Raw genomic sequence first — 14541 nt, forward strand, 5'->3', positions numbered from 1 at the left:
GGTTTTAACATTAAAGATTATTTTGAGTTTAGTGCTGAGACACTAAATAGGAAACATTTAAAACTCATAATACCCTAATTATTAAAACATGTCATTTTGATTTTCTTATCTCATTCTCTAAAGAACACTATCAAATTTAAAATTTGATCCTTAGAGTGAAAGAAAGCAAAGTAAACAAAACAAGGGGCAGAATATAAAACTAATTTGTAAGGAGTCTGAAACATCTTTGTTTAGACAAGATTCAAAGTTAAAAATCTTTATTTTCTTTGATCAGGGAAACATCCAACTAAATGTTAACTGTCATTCAACACGGCACTTTGATTTTAAGCACAGAAACATATTTCACCAGAGATAATCAAAGTGCAGGGATAAAAATCATTTTACTGTCTATCTCTCATAAAAATAAACTGATTTACTGAATCAGCGCCTTTATAGCTGGACTCTCTTCCCACCAACATGCACAAGATCCCTGATGGACTGTGGAAGATGAGGGAACCCAGCCTAGATGCTTTTAACAATGTTAATGAAACAAAACTATGCTTAACTCAAAATCCAGTCTACTAAATACTAATGGTCCAGTCCAGTGGTTGCCCTCTTCTGAGCACAATCTAGTAGGTTGACTCTCCTCAATCACTTCACTTCTCATGGACATTCTCCATTTACATAAGAGCTTGTGTCTTCCTTACTGCTAACTCCAACCACCCTTTGGAAATGCCTATTTTAGAAGTTCAGTCTGAATTCAGAACTGACTTAGTAATTCAAAACTACCCACAGAAAGATCATTTTAGAAGGATAAACAACTATCCTTAATTGCTATCCTATGTACAAATCAAGGCCTTACAATTTCTGTAATTCAGACACCTCAGGCTCAGTGTTTTTATTGCTTTCATCAGCACAAATCAGAATTCATCCCTGGAAGTGTTCAAGGCCAGGCTGGATGGGTCTCTGAGCAACGTGGTCTAGTGGAAGGTGTCTCTGCCCATGGCAGGGGGGTTGGAATTAGGTGACCTTTAAGGCCCCTTCCTACCCAAACCATTCTGTCATTCTATGATTACAAGATTTAACTCCACAAAGTTACTCAAGCATGCAACTATTTTGGACAAGAGATAAGAACCTTGTAACACTCTTTTCCATCACTGGCATACAGAGCTAGCAACCAACCTACAACACATCACACCTTCCTGGTGGAACTCCAAAAACAAACAGCAGGATCTTAAACACACAGATGAATACCATTAACAACTATTATCCAGCTAACGAATTATGAGGAGCGCTAGTAGTGGGCACTGTAGTGGAGCTTAGAGAAGGTGTCCAATAGTTATAGCAGTAGACTTCACACACAGAGAACATCCCCTACAATGAAAACATTAATAGTAACATAGCTGATTTCCAGATATCTTCCAAAACATTCTGAAAACAGCCTCAGAAGTTCAAGACCAGTGGTGAAAATCACTTGAGATGATACACAACTAAGCTACAACTCTGTATATGACAGAGCTTTATAAGCAAGTTAGTTTTTCTTAACAAATAACTGGAAGGGAACCGTAGCTGTTAGAAAGTCAGTCTCAAGAAAAATGGGTGTTGTTTTCCAATCGATCCCATGGATTTTGAGGCAGCGCAAATCAGTGACGTGGATGTCAGTCCAAACTGAGGGGGCATTTTGTTCGTTTGTCCCACTTCTCGTATTCTTTTGGAACAGGAACTGGATGGACTTCTTCTGCCACACTAAGTCCTATATAGAGAGACAAATTTTGCTGCCAGCCACAGTTCTGTGAGGCAAAGAAAGCTCCAGCACATGCTGCCTCATAGGGCTGAAAGCAGACTGAGGCCTGCTGTCCCTGTCCAGCAACAACCACGTGATCCTCCAAAGAAATGGTGTAGAGTGGAAAATTGAATGGAGGAATCACCTAAATTGCTATAGATGGGACTATCATTAATACCATGAGCTTATAAACAATCTTCCAACCCACCAAATCTGAGAAACACAGGCCCACATCTGGTGCTCAGTTACAGAAGAACTTCAGTTACAAGAACAACCCCATTGAAGTCCCAGATGTTACATTGGCCTGACAGCAGTGCTGGGGAGAGGCTTGTAGTGCCCATGAACAGTATTTTAACAAAAAGATTCATTTGAACTCATTTTCCTGCATCGTCTTCCATTCCAGTTGCTCTGCAGTTGTCCCTTATGACCCACTTTCTGGGCAGTTTTTCGGACTCATCTATGTGTAAAGACTATCACTTGCAATAAACTCCTTTAGAAAATGTTTACCTCTAACAAACCACCCACTGGTCTGTTTTCCCTCAGTGTCGTTTTAGCTGCCAGTTGATGAAATTCGCAGTGTTGACCCTTAAAGTGATACTTGTAGAGTAGTGGTGGTTAATGCATTGCTCACAGCAATTCTTCCAAGCAGAGATGGCAGGCAAGGAGTGGCAAGATCTTCCCTGCTCTGTTCGGTGTTTTTGTTTCCTTTTCTTTTTTTTAGTGCATAGCTTGAAGAAAAAAATGAGGGTTGCTTCAGTGCTTTGCAAGTTCCCATTCTCCACTGACTTCATCCTTCCTCTTATTCCTGCTCAGCCCAAGCTTCTTCTAGTCCGGCTGCATCAGCAGGCTGGCTGGGGCAGGCAGGCAGGGCTCCCTTCCCGTCAGGGGCTTGGGGTGGGCTCCCCAAGGAGCCTGGGGGGGACTGTTCTCTGCTCCCGGGGGCTGAAATGATTTCTCACCACCAGGAACCTCTTGTCGGCAGCCTTGTTCTTTCTCCTCTTCTGCCAAAGTCTCTGCCGCTTTGTCATATGTTATAGGCTGTTCTTCTGCTGAACAAAATGGATATATGTTATTGAAAGCCATCTGGGAAGCTTCACAACAACTAGGCTAAAGGAAAGTTAATGACAGCTTTGAGAGGAAAGCTATGAAAGGAAGCAAGGCATCAAACACAGAAAATTACAAAAACAGCTTATGTCAAAAGGAAAGAAAGAGACAGTACAGAACTTGCTTCAGATTTTAAGAAGTGACTTGTCCAAGGAAAATGTCATGTTTTTCTATTCTAACACCTAAGAACAAGAAAAAGGCATGCCCGAGACAGGAAGACCACCTGCCTGGTGAAATTAAATTCCCTGCTCCAAAGTCAAAGGTCTTAGAATTATTCACTGACATCTTAGAAAAGATGTCAGATTATCTACTAGTCTTGTTCTCTAAGGCAGTTGAACCACTTTTGCTAAAATTTTCAATTAGGGGAAAAAAAAAAAAAAAAAAAAAGACACCTGTCAGGGGAAATTTCTCTTCCAAAAGCTGCATCTGATAAACCTATAAATGAGAACAGAGTCTCCTAATGGGAAACATCAGGCTTCTTTCACTGGGCAATACGGTTCTACACATGTTCACAGTATTATTTCAACCAAGTAAACGTGAGGCATGTTTTCTGCTGATGAATAAACTGATTTCCCAACATATATCTAAGGACAGGATGGGCAATTATGAAAATCTTGCAAGATGCCTGCCATTTCAATATCCTTAAACATTTGTCTTTGGGTATTTCTAAATGGCCGATGCAAACCAGGCTGTCTGGTAACTTCTGAGAACAGGCAGTAAACACATTAAAGACAAATTGCTAAAGGATATCGGTCTTTCCCCATCACTTCTCACCATGTGAGCCATTAGGAAATTCAGCTGCCTCTATACAAGGCAGGATTTGCTAAAACTCAGAGTGATCCAGCTGGTAACCTGTGGGCCAGGGAAGCCTGTTGTGTGTTCCTGTGTTGCCTGCTGACTTTGCATCAATGGTGGGAGGAATATCTCCTTCACTCATCTCTTCTTTGTTTAAGCACCAAACACTCCCCAGGCAGTCAAACATCTTGTTTAACACACAAAAAAAATGAAAAAGCAGAATTGCTGTTGCTTCTACAGGGCAAAAGGTCTGGACTCTTCACACCCTGACAGTTTTCCTGCCTGAATGCATAAGGACTGTCAAAGTATATCTTCTCAGGGACACACTTTTCCAATCAGTATGATACACATAACTCATTGCTATGAAGAAAAAAAAAAAAAAAAAAAAAAAAAAAAAAAAAAAGAAAGAAACTATGAAGTTTTACAAAAACACAAAAACATGATATTAGTGCTATCATGAGAAGCATCTGGCTCCTTATGTTTGTGAAAGCACTGTTGTACTGTAATTTCTCATGAATAAGCTGCAAAGTGAAGGATTGAATGGTCTCTTCACAGCAATGCAGACATGGTTCTTGCGTTGCACAGAGCTCTAAACAAGCCAGTGGTATCCTTTGGTTTCTCTGTCTCCTGGACTAGCCACCACTGCTGCTGGTGCAAAGGTGAGGAGAGATATAATAGGGAAGGAAATCCTACTCACCATATTCTGAAGGACAGGCAGGATGAGGGTCTGCTGTCTCACACTCAATTAGATCAACCGCTTTAGTCTCCGGAGGACTGTTACACTCCTTGACAACCGCAAACTGCAAATATGTACAATATGCACAAAACACAGAGAGCCCAAATTAATATAAAATGAACCAGTTTTCTGAAACCCAAGAGGCAGACTGGAAGGGCCACACACTCCAACCACAGGAGGGGGAAAAAGGTCGTCCTGGCTTCTGGGATGACCCTTCCCCTGCAGATAATTAAACATTGCAGTTGATGACAGCCCTGGTCTTTTTTTGGAAAGCGTGCAGTCCCAGCCTAGTAAAGAAGCACCCACACTCTTGCATTGCAAATCAACCTTTCCAGATGCAAGAAGAAAAGTACATGAAAACCAACCCTCTCCACAGTATCTGGGCCACTTTTAAAGCATTAAAGAGGCCCATAACCAGACAGCAGGAAAGCCTGCCAGACACGGGGAAGGAAGCAAGCTTCCCTTTCCCAGCTCTGAGCAGCACCTGAGTGGTGCAATTCCATCGTCCCATGGTGACAGTGGGAGACAAGCTACACCATGCCTTGAAGCCAGCACCCTCTGGGGGACTGTGCTGAAAAGAGCAGAGAAGAAAAGAGGAAAGCAATGTGCTGAAATAGGATAGAGGGGAACAGAGAAACCCAGCTAAGGAATAGTTAAAAGGGGGCATTTAAAGAGCAGACACAAGGAAGAAGAGAAAATGTCCGTAAGTAAGATGTTCCAACAGAAGATTGTTGGCAGATTCATGGTCTAGGTGGAGAACCGGGGAATGGTATGAACAGGCCACACATGTAACAGCTGTGAATATTTAGGTATCAGTTCATTTGCATAAAATCTGTATGCTTACAGCTGCTAACCTACATGTGGCAGACCCCCAGAGGAGATCCAGCTACACACAGTTCTGCAAAATATCTTTGACTATGCAAACCTCAACACTTGCTGAGTGACAAGTCTCAGAATAGCCTCAAAATCCACAGAATCATCTAGGTTGGAAGAGACCTCCAAGATCACCGAGTCCAACCTCTGACCTAACACTAACAAGTCCTCCACTAAACCATATCACCGAGCTCTACATCTAAATGTCTTTTAAAGACCTCCAGGGATGGTGATTCAACCACTTTCCAATGGTTGAGGCATGTGCATCCAGGCATGTGCAAAAGTTTACCAAGGTTTCTGTATTCCTGGGACAAGCCTAGCCTTGCTTACAGATTTCTAACACAAATGTGAGAAAAATACCCACACATACTCTTACCCAAATGTAGCTTCCTTTGGCAAAATAGAAATAAATTAAAAAGTGAATGACCTTTGGGCAAATTGTAGGTATTCTTTTGGTATCATGATACCTGGCGTTTGGTGTGTGCAATAGGGTAAAATTCATTATCCTCTACATCAGCCTAGATGGGCACTATAAAGAAGTCTTTGCACTTCTCCCTGGCTACACAAATGAGCAAGCATACTACAGGTTACAAAAGGAGAGAATTTAATGAGCTCTTTCCAGTTACTTCACCCAGTCCTGTATGAAATCCTTCATTACAATTATTAATGCTGTGTACATCAATAGCACCCAAAGACCTACACAAGTACCGTAAGAGTTGAGGAGCTACAGTTTTCTGCCCCAATGTAGTATGATGTTATATTCTTTTTCTTTTTCTTTTTCTTTTTCTTTTTCTTTTTCTTTTTTTTTTTTTTCCATCACAAAGCTCCCCAGTAATCTCCACTTAAAGTGAACAGTAGTAGACAACTTCCTGCTGCTTTTTGGCAGCTCTACAGTTTCTAACTTGAGTGCATGCATGAATGAAGCCCCAGTGAACTTAACACTCATGGCTGCATCAGCACAGAGAAAATCACATGCATGAAACCACAGGAATCCATTACTGTGTGAGAAGCAATAATTAGCAAAGGGTCACTGATTTCCTCTTCCAGTCTGCAACAAGCCATTTGCAATGAATTACTTTATTAATGTATTTGATGTCTCCCAGTAGAAGAATGCGTGGTGAAATTCAACCCGAGTGTGTAATAGATGAGTAGGTAGGATTTGTTTTTGTTGACTCAGTCCATTGCTTAGCTGTCTAATTAGTCCTATATTCAGCAAAAATGTCATTAACGACTAGCATTAACTGTGGGGACACCAGCAGGTGGGGACAGAAGTGATGAGCTGCAGGCCTCCTAGAGCACTGCTCCCAGGCAACAAGCTGTTCTCAGTCCCAACAAATGTTTCTGATTTTTGCCAGCCACAGATATTTTGCAAACCATGTTTTTTGCCTCTGCTGTGAACAAATGATGGCATCACTAAGATTCAGCACATTTGCTGCTTACTATCTGGAGGAACAAGTGCTGGCCAGGTCAGCAGCTAGTAATAAAAGGTCCACAAGACCATGTGGCAGACCATCAGTGGAACTATTTCATGTTATATCTGGGGTCAAGTCAATTCAGTATTCCCTGCACATGTCTAATAGTGTGTTTCAGCAGCTACCCACTCACAAATCCTGCCAGATACTCAATCTAAACCATCTGAGAGGCATTCTTCTGGTTGATTTAAAAATGCTCAATTTGCACTATGGATATTCCATGATATTCAACCCCTCAAACAGCCACCCCCAAGCAGAGCAAATTCATCCCTTTCTGGACCCAAAGATCTGGAGCAGAGTTGAACTTTAAGCATAGATGAATAAAATCTAGATTTAAAGCTAAAGTATCCATTATCATTAAAGTAAATGTATAAAGCCAAATTCTTTTGCAACCCTGACTATTCTGCATGGTTTTTGTACCCTTCCAGCTATGGTTGGTTGTGAAAGGCTTTAAATCCTTGCAGTAATACCCATGCTAGAAAAACGTGCATGCAGTTACCACAGTAAAAAGGTAGGTGCATCACTGGAGTTTAACTCCAATCCTGTGCAAGTATAGACTTTTCCAGAAGTCCGTTCCACTGACGTAACTGTGCTTATTTTGGAGAGCTTATATGATGCTACTTAGACATGTACAGTGACACCTGCATTACAGCAGCTTATTCAGTGCTGCATGATGCGAGTGTACAGACGATCTCAGGGTAAGCAGTGCCATTCTGACAGAGCAGCTTCAGTCTGGGCACAGAAGTAGCCACAGATGCTCACTACATCCTTTTTGCTGACTTCAGGTTCCAACTGCAGTCACCAAGCAGCATAATGACATTTTAATGCCAGTGAAAATCAAGTCCCTTGATCAGATCTCATGGGGCCAAAATCTCTAATGCAAATTCAAAACTGACAATAGAAACAGGCCAGAGCAAGCAGATCATGATGGCTCTTCTACCTACACCAGTGCACAATTAGTATTTTAAATTCCCTCCCAAACTTCCTGATAACATCCCGATAGGTTCTCTTTACAAGGCAGCAGCTTCTAATACCAAGATATTTAATTGCATCCACCCCCAAAAATAAGGTTCGGCATCTCAGGTAGCACACACAGCACTTGGCTTCCAAGAAACCTTTTATACAGAGGGCACACTTTCCTGTGAAAATAACTCTGTGATATGCCATGTCATCACATTGCCATTTCCTTAATTTAGAACACAGTTCCCCAACTGTTGTGTTCAAAGCTAACAATAACACCAGCTAATGGGTGCAATACATCCAGGCAGCTGTGAACTTTGAGGGATAACAATGAGGTAAGATGAACTAGGGTTCACAGCAAAGCACTTGATGACTCTAGCACTTATTTAATGTATTTAAGATGTGAATTATTTGATGGATAATCTCAAGTGGATCCCTAACGCTCTTTGATCCTTCCTACTTCCCTTTCCACTCCACATTAATATACTTACCCGAGACTTGTTGCAAGTAAGTGTCACGTTCTCATTGTCAGTGTGGCTGCTGGCATCTCTTATCGCTTCTGCGTAGAGATTCTTCTTATACAAGTTTTGACTTCTGCAACAGAACAAAAGCTGAAACAAATTATTTCACTTCAGGAGGAACAGATGCTGCTTCTTTTCACACTTCATTCTGTAGGTATTTACAGAGGGGACATACATTTTCTTTTCTTTCATTCCTCTGAAAGGCTGTATTAGTGTTAATTACAGCACAGTGGTTAAAACAAACAGCTTGCCAGAAATAGAAGTCAGTAAGAAGTGAATACTTGTTTTAATGTGCCATTTGTAAAGGGTCATTCGTTAGGAAAAGAAAATAATTAAATTTAATTTTAAATAACCCCTTCTATTTTCTTATATTATTCACTCTATAATACATTCCCCTTACAAAGATTTAAGTTTTACCAATACAATGAATAGTGTGGGTGAAGCTCAGAAATAAAAATGTGACTGTATTTTTGTACATCATTTGGTAATTACAATTATAAAATCACTTCTGCATTCAGCTGCATCATTTGCAAAAGACAACTTTAGAAAATACTATGAAATAGATAAATTGAAGTCCTCAAAAAGCTTGTAACTAAGATATTTCCTCGAAAAAATAAAAATAAAAATGCATGACTAACGCAATTAGCTCAAACAAGGGGGAAATAAAGCCAGAGTTCAATCTTGAATTGGAAAAAGGCTGTGAATAGTTAGCTCCAAGTGGCTGGTTCCATAAAATCAAAATCTGTTACTTTTGAAGTTAAACAGTGATCACTTGTAAGGCAGTATTAAAATCCTATCTAGGCCCCTACGCAGAAAACACAGTCATAAGAAAAAGAGCTCATTTACACTTCTTGAGATTCAAATCAGTACATTTTTACTGACATCACACACACAATTATTCATCTCCTAGACATCAGATAACAAAAGTAATGTTTCACTCTTCAAATTCCAGAAGTGTCAAGTTATAACTTTCTTTTACTTGATCTATTTTAAATGAAATTCAATCGACATCTATCTAAGAAAATAGGAATTTTCCTTTTATTCCTGCGCCACAGTCATACACTAACTGGGAATATATATCATGCCATAATTATCATATCTTATTCCCTTAGAGAAAAGCCAACAGAAACAAGATTTGGCTTCTGTAAGAAATAAGAAAGACCTGTCTGCACCATGGATTTTCTCCCCAGAATCTCTATAACACACTCCTTCCTATGCCTTCAACCAGAAAGAACGATTCTCATGGTTCCCAGCAGAGCGTAAGACTGGGACTGATGACACAAAATCAGGTAGGTGTCAGATCTGAGGATAAGTCCCCAGAACAGAACGCTGAGCCATAAGGTTAAGTTACTCCATTTTGGCCTTCCTGGCACTGCAGCATGTCTCCTGTTTGTGTTTTAACCCTCACCTGGATATGCCCCCTCGGTACTGCAGCTCAGAGCACTGACAAAACCCAACTCCAGCCCGTTACTCAATGGTTAAAACCCCCCACGCAGCACATAGGCACTGTCCTCAGCAGGATGCCCTGCCCCAGAGGATCCTTCTAATTCCAGGGCTTACTTCAGAGCACGCAGAACAGCAGATGCCAGGTTGACACGGCGGGCACAGGGGTCTCCATGAGCACAAGCGGGAGGCCGCGGTGAAATCCGGTTGACTGAACGCGGGCAACAGGCCAAGAATTTCTCAATCCTAATCCCAGCTCTACTGCTAATTTTTGCATGACCTCAGCCAATTTCTGGGTGTTAAATCTGTGGTTCAGGGTGCTGTTTTTTTTTTGTTGTTGTTTTGTTGGAAGAGAAATTGCTTCCCTCCATCCCAAGTAAGAAAGGAAACGTGGCATATTGTACATTCAGACTGTGTAAACCTGACGTGAAGATTAACACAATGCCCTTCAGCAGGCCACAGCCACTGAACAAACACAACACTCTGGTACCCTTGGCCTCCAGTTCATGCAGCTTTCGAATAGGTAGGTGTAGCTCACCAACGTCAGTTCCTCCAGTTAGAAGGAGATAGGAGCCTGCATCTTGCAGGGGAAGGAACAGGATTGTTATAGGCTTAATTGGTACATTTCAAAATACAGTAGATCATGGCAGGGGGGAAAGCAGCAGAGTGATTTCAAGCCAAATATTGGTTTCCAAACTCTGGTTAAATAGGGATTTTAGATCAGTGGTTTCATTTTGATCTAGTTAGGAGAGTAATAGCTGCAGTACAAATGCAGTCGAGCATGTAATTGAAAACTTGTTGTTGAGGTAAATAGTTATATTGATCAAAAGCATTTGGCAAGAAAGAAAAGTAAATCAGGGAGAAATGACAAAAGAGAGAGGAGGGAAGAGAATGAATATCTTCACACCTTAAAACCCGACATACTGTGGCTATTCTCCATGGCAGTTCGAAAGACAAATATGGGAAACACAAGAGTCTCATGATCTGTCTATTCGACATATATCATTCCAGTGATTAGCTTCTGAATCCCGGGTCATGAGAACAAACCAGCTTGCACTTAGCTTTAACTCTTGAGCTCTACCATTAGCTAGTAGAAAACCAGAAAAGTAACAGCTTATCTACTTTTATGGGCTAAATATGCTAGGACCCATTAAATAAGAGTGGAAAGTATTAGCTTTCATAGCTAACTTCTTTTTCAGCTTAACGTTTTATGCCTGGGAGATTCTAATGTTAAAATTAGTCTAAACCACAACCAAAACCTCTGCATATTGAAGGCAGGTAGGCATGCAGCGGGAAACTGTAAATTTGGCTGCTCTGGCTTTTTGTTTGTTTACTTTGTTACTTGCTAAATAAAAATATACATTTAAACAAGAGCCTCTGGGAACAGTTGTCTGCCAAGGTCATGGCCAAAAGACTAACTTATTAAATGCTGAATACTTTCCAGTCCAAGGGACATCAACAACATTTAATTTCACATCAGGCTGGGTTCTTAAATAGTGACTACGGGCATTCTTTTTGCCATGAGAAGAATCTCAAACCTGCACAATTCATTACAGCCATGGAAAATGCCAGGGAGTACTCTTACAACAGATGTGCCTTACACTCACATCCCTGATTTTACTTTCTACTACCAGGAAAACTGCTTTCACATTCATTGCTGCAGACATCACTGTACATGTAGAAGTGTGCTACTGGAAGGGTAACGCCCTGCTTTTCTCCCTTGCAAAGAAACATTCAGGTACAGTTCTACTCTGAAAGGGTTGTAAAACAAAACTGATGATAATAGCTAGCAGAGAAGAGGAAAGCTTTACCACAACAGTTTCAGACATCTAGCTCTCTTAAGGGAAGCTAAGTAAATAGCATGCTCTTTAACTCTCTCATCAATACAAATTATGGCTCCTCTTCAAACCTAATCAGGTCTATTCTCCTCAGGCACACGTCACTCTAAAATCCGTGTGAGTACTGCAGGGAAGGGACAAGCCAGAAAATTTGTGAATTCTTCACAGAACCCATTACAGAAAAGCAAAAGAGGAGCGAGGATGTGATGGCAATTTCTACCGGCTGAGGGACAGCACATGTTCTCCTCCATGAACCACCTGTGACAGCACCTCGGTCCCTCTGCCACGCGTTCCCAGCACGTGTCGGGGAGCAGTACCTGGAGCAGTAGGCGGCCAGGGTCCCCAGCAGGAGCAGCAGGACCAGCACTGCTACGCACACGGCGATGGTGATGTTCCGCACCTTCACCCTCTCAGCATGCTGCTGCTCCCACCACTCCAGGTCGCTGAACTGGCACCGCTCCCCTACGTAGCCCGTCACACAGCTGCCAAAAGGAAGCACGGGCACTTTGTAACTGGCAGCAGAGAAAACAACCCAAATCATCGCCTCAGTCACCTTGAGTATTGATTTGTCATTGGCAACCCCTATGGAAATATCTCGTTAAATTTGTCTGGGGGTAAAGGCAAAATGGCATTCACGGAATGTCTGCCAAATCCTGTAAAATTCACTATTAAATGCTTTTAAAATGTAAATCTATTGAAGCACTCTACAGAATTATACAGTGAGATTATACTTCCCAGATATCAGTAGATAAAGCATTAAAAAAAAAAAAAAAAAAAAAAAAAAGAGCAAATCCACAGACTGTTTCCATCAGGTTTTCTATTTAACCCTTTCCAGCAGCAAGGTTCCCGTTTCTTTGAACGAGACAAAATACAATTTATCAACTTTTTGAGAGTGATTTGGTTAAAGGAAACAAATTTTAATCTGAATCCTTACTAAGAGGAACAAAGGTGTTTTTATAACTTGTATGGGTTAGAAATATCTTCAAAATTTAGTTTTATTACAAGTTACTTCTCTCAGTTTTTTTTTTTTTCGTTTTTTTTTTTTTTTTCTTCTCTTAACACTGTAAAAATCCAACACTAAAATATAATTTCAGGGCATGAAACCCATGTATCAAAATGACTATAAAGTGAAAAAAACAAACAAAAAAACAAGCAAAACCACATAAAACTATTGATTAATTAATACACTTGGCAATGTGTGAAAAAGTGTGAAAAACAAAGTTTTGCCATGACTTCCTTCTGCTATTTTAATATATCACAGCCTACACGAATGAATGCTGCCATCTAGTGCACACCGTGAGGAATCAGATAGTTCAACACAAATCTCTCCGGCAGATCACAGCTAAGCAAGGTTAGGCTTTAATTTATTTAACAGCTTCCACTTCCAGTACTGAAAAATATGGAAATTTGGGTTCTTATTATGGACTAACACTTAACAAAATTTAGAAAACATGGATAGACCCTAATTTAAAAGTTCTGCAGTGGTAGACTCTGCAGTTTCAGTATGAGGAACTCAATGAGGGAAAAAAAATAGCTTTTAATGACTCTACAATTTATTCTAAAAAAAGCACAACACATGCCAGAAATAAACATAAGCCATACGACCTCCTACAGTGGCTGTGTTGATCTTAGCAAGTCCACAGCACAAAGCATCTACTTTGCATGCACATAAAAATATGCTCGCCACTTATTCCTGTGGGTACAGAGGTCTGTGGGCAGGGGAAACCACTCACATTAATAAATAATAACAATTAGAATCAATTAAATACAAGCCTCAGATTTGATGATGCTTGCAGGAATGGCCTGGAACAACAAGGTGGGTCTGGGGGAATTGTGATGAAGGACTTCTCGTCTCCCCACCAAGCTCACTCTCCTCACACAAGAGCCACAAAGGAACGTTTCCCTAGCACAGAAAATCCTCTATACAGGTCCTCACATACCCGGTCAGACCCCAGGGAAGGGGGCAGCCACTGGATTTGTCCCACTGTAAACACAGCACTTATGCCGGATTTTGAAGAAATGTGTAACAAATATTGAGATATAATCAGTTAAATTCCAGCAACAACGGCTTTGAAGAAATGATTACCCCATGGCTTTAGGCTGTGACATTGACCAGCCGAAGGCTGATTTTCGGAAACATAAGATTTTCTTTGCTTTTATCAGTAACTACATTCAAGGATCAGGGAATTAGGCTTCACAAAACATCCTCAGGAGGAAGGAAATCTTTTTCAGATCTAATTGCCATTCTCCCTGCTTTCAAGAGGACCATCAGTATTATGCACTTTCTGCCAGGGAGAAAGACTCTTCAAACTGTAAGGGAAAATGCTAACACCAGATTTCACCTTCCTGCTCCCAGACAGAAAAGACAGGACAGTGGTGTCCTCTTCCACCCCACTGAGTGCTTCAGCAGGTGACACATAAATAATATATATAAATGAGCAGCAAGGCCAACAGGGAGGAGTAAGTTAGCATGATACATACAGGAGAGAAAGAGAGCAGGAACCTAAAATGCTATGAGCCCTAAGTAATTTAACAATTTACCTCCCGTTTCCAAAGCAAAGAATCAAGTGTTCTGGAAACAAATCCAATCTTACTATCAATTGCATTGGGTGTGAATGGAGTGATCGCTTACAGAAAAGACCAAAGTCTAATGATAATTACCAGCAGGGGGTGATGAACGGAAAATTTATGGACAAGTACTTCATTGCTTCCACTCAACTGTGCCCTAAGGACACCATTCATCAGCACAGACAATATAAAATTCTGTACTTACTTGCAGGCATAGTCTTGTAGGTCAGAAACATAATTGCACACTCCACCATGGAGGCAGTATGAATCATAGGAAGGAGGGCATCCCATGGAATCACCTTGCACAGGGTGTGTAGAGTATTCATTGCTGACAGCAGTAGGGGACAAAGTAGATTCTGAAACACAGGATTTCACAAGGACATCTCAAACTGTTTGCTGCATTGGCAATGTGATCTTGTGAAAGATTTCCAGCAGTCCAAGATAGGAAAGTAGGTAAGAATTTCTAATT

At 40.9% G+C, this 14541-nt stretch overlaps 1 protein-coding gene across 1 annotated transcript in view; it reads right to left on the bottom strand.

Moving 5' to 3' along the window:
- Window positions 1–1604: 1604 nt before the first annotated feature.
- EGF (epidermal growth factor) overlaps window positions 1605–14541 on the bottom strand; it is a gene marked incomplete at its 5' end in the record, with an annotated part of 58561 nt that continues 45624 nt past the window's right edge. Inside the window, 5 exons of the mRNA XM_084285888.1 lie at window positions 1605–2811; window positions 4359–4461; window positions 8194–8296; window positions 11822–11986; window positions 14278–14428. Coding sequence (XP_084142014.1) covers window positions 2588–2811; window positions 4359–4461; window positions 8194–8296; window positions 11822–11986; window positions 14278–14428 — 746 coding nt within the window. The 3' untranslated portion in view covers window positions 1605–2587. The remainder of the gene's footprint in view (window positions 2812–4358; window positions 4462–8193; window positions 8297–11821; window positions 11987–14277; window positions 14429–14541) is intronic.

This window comes from Netta rufina (genome assembly GCF_964035555.1).
Source record: "Netta rufina genome assembly, chromosome: 4".
Taxonomy (NCBI): Eukaryota; Metazoa; Chordata; class Aves; order Anseriformes; family Anatidae; genus Netta; species Netta rufina.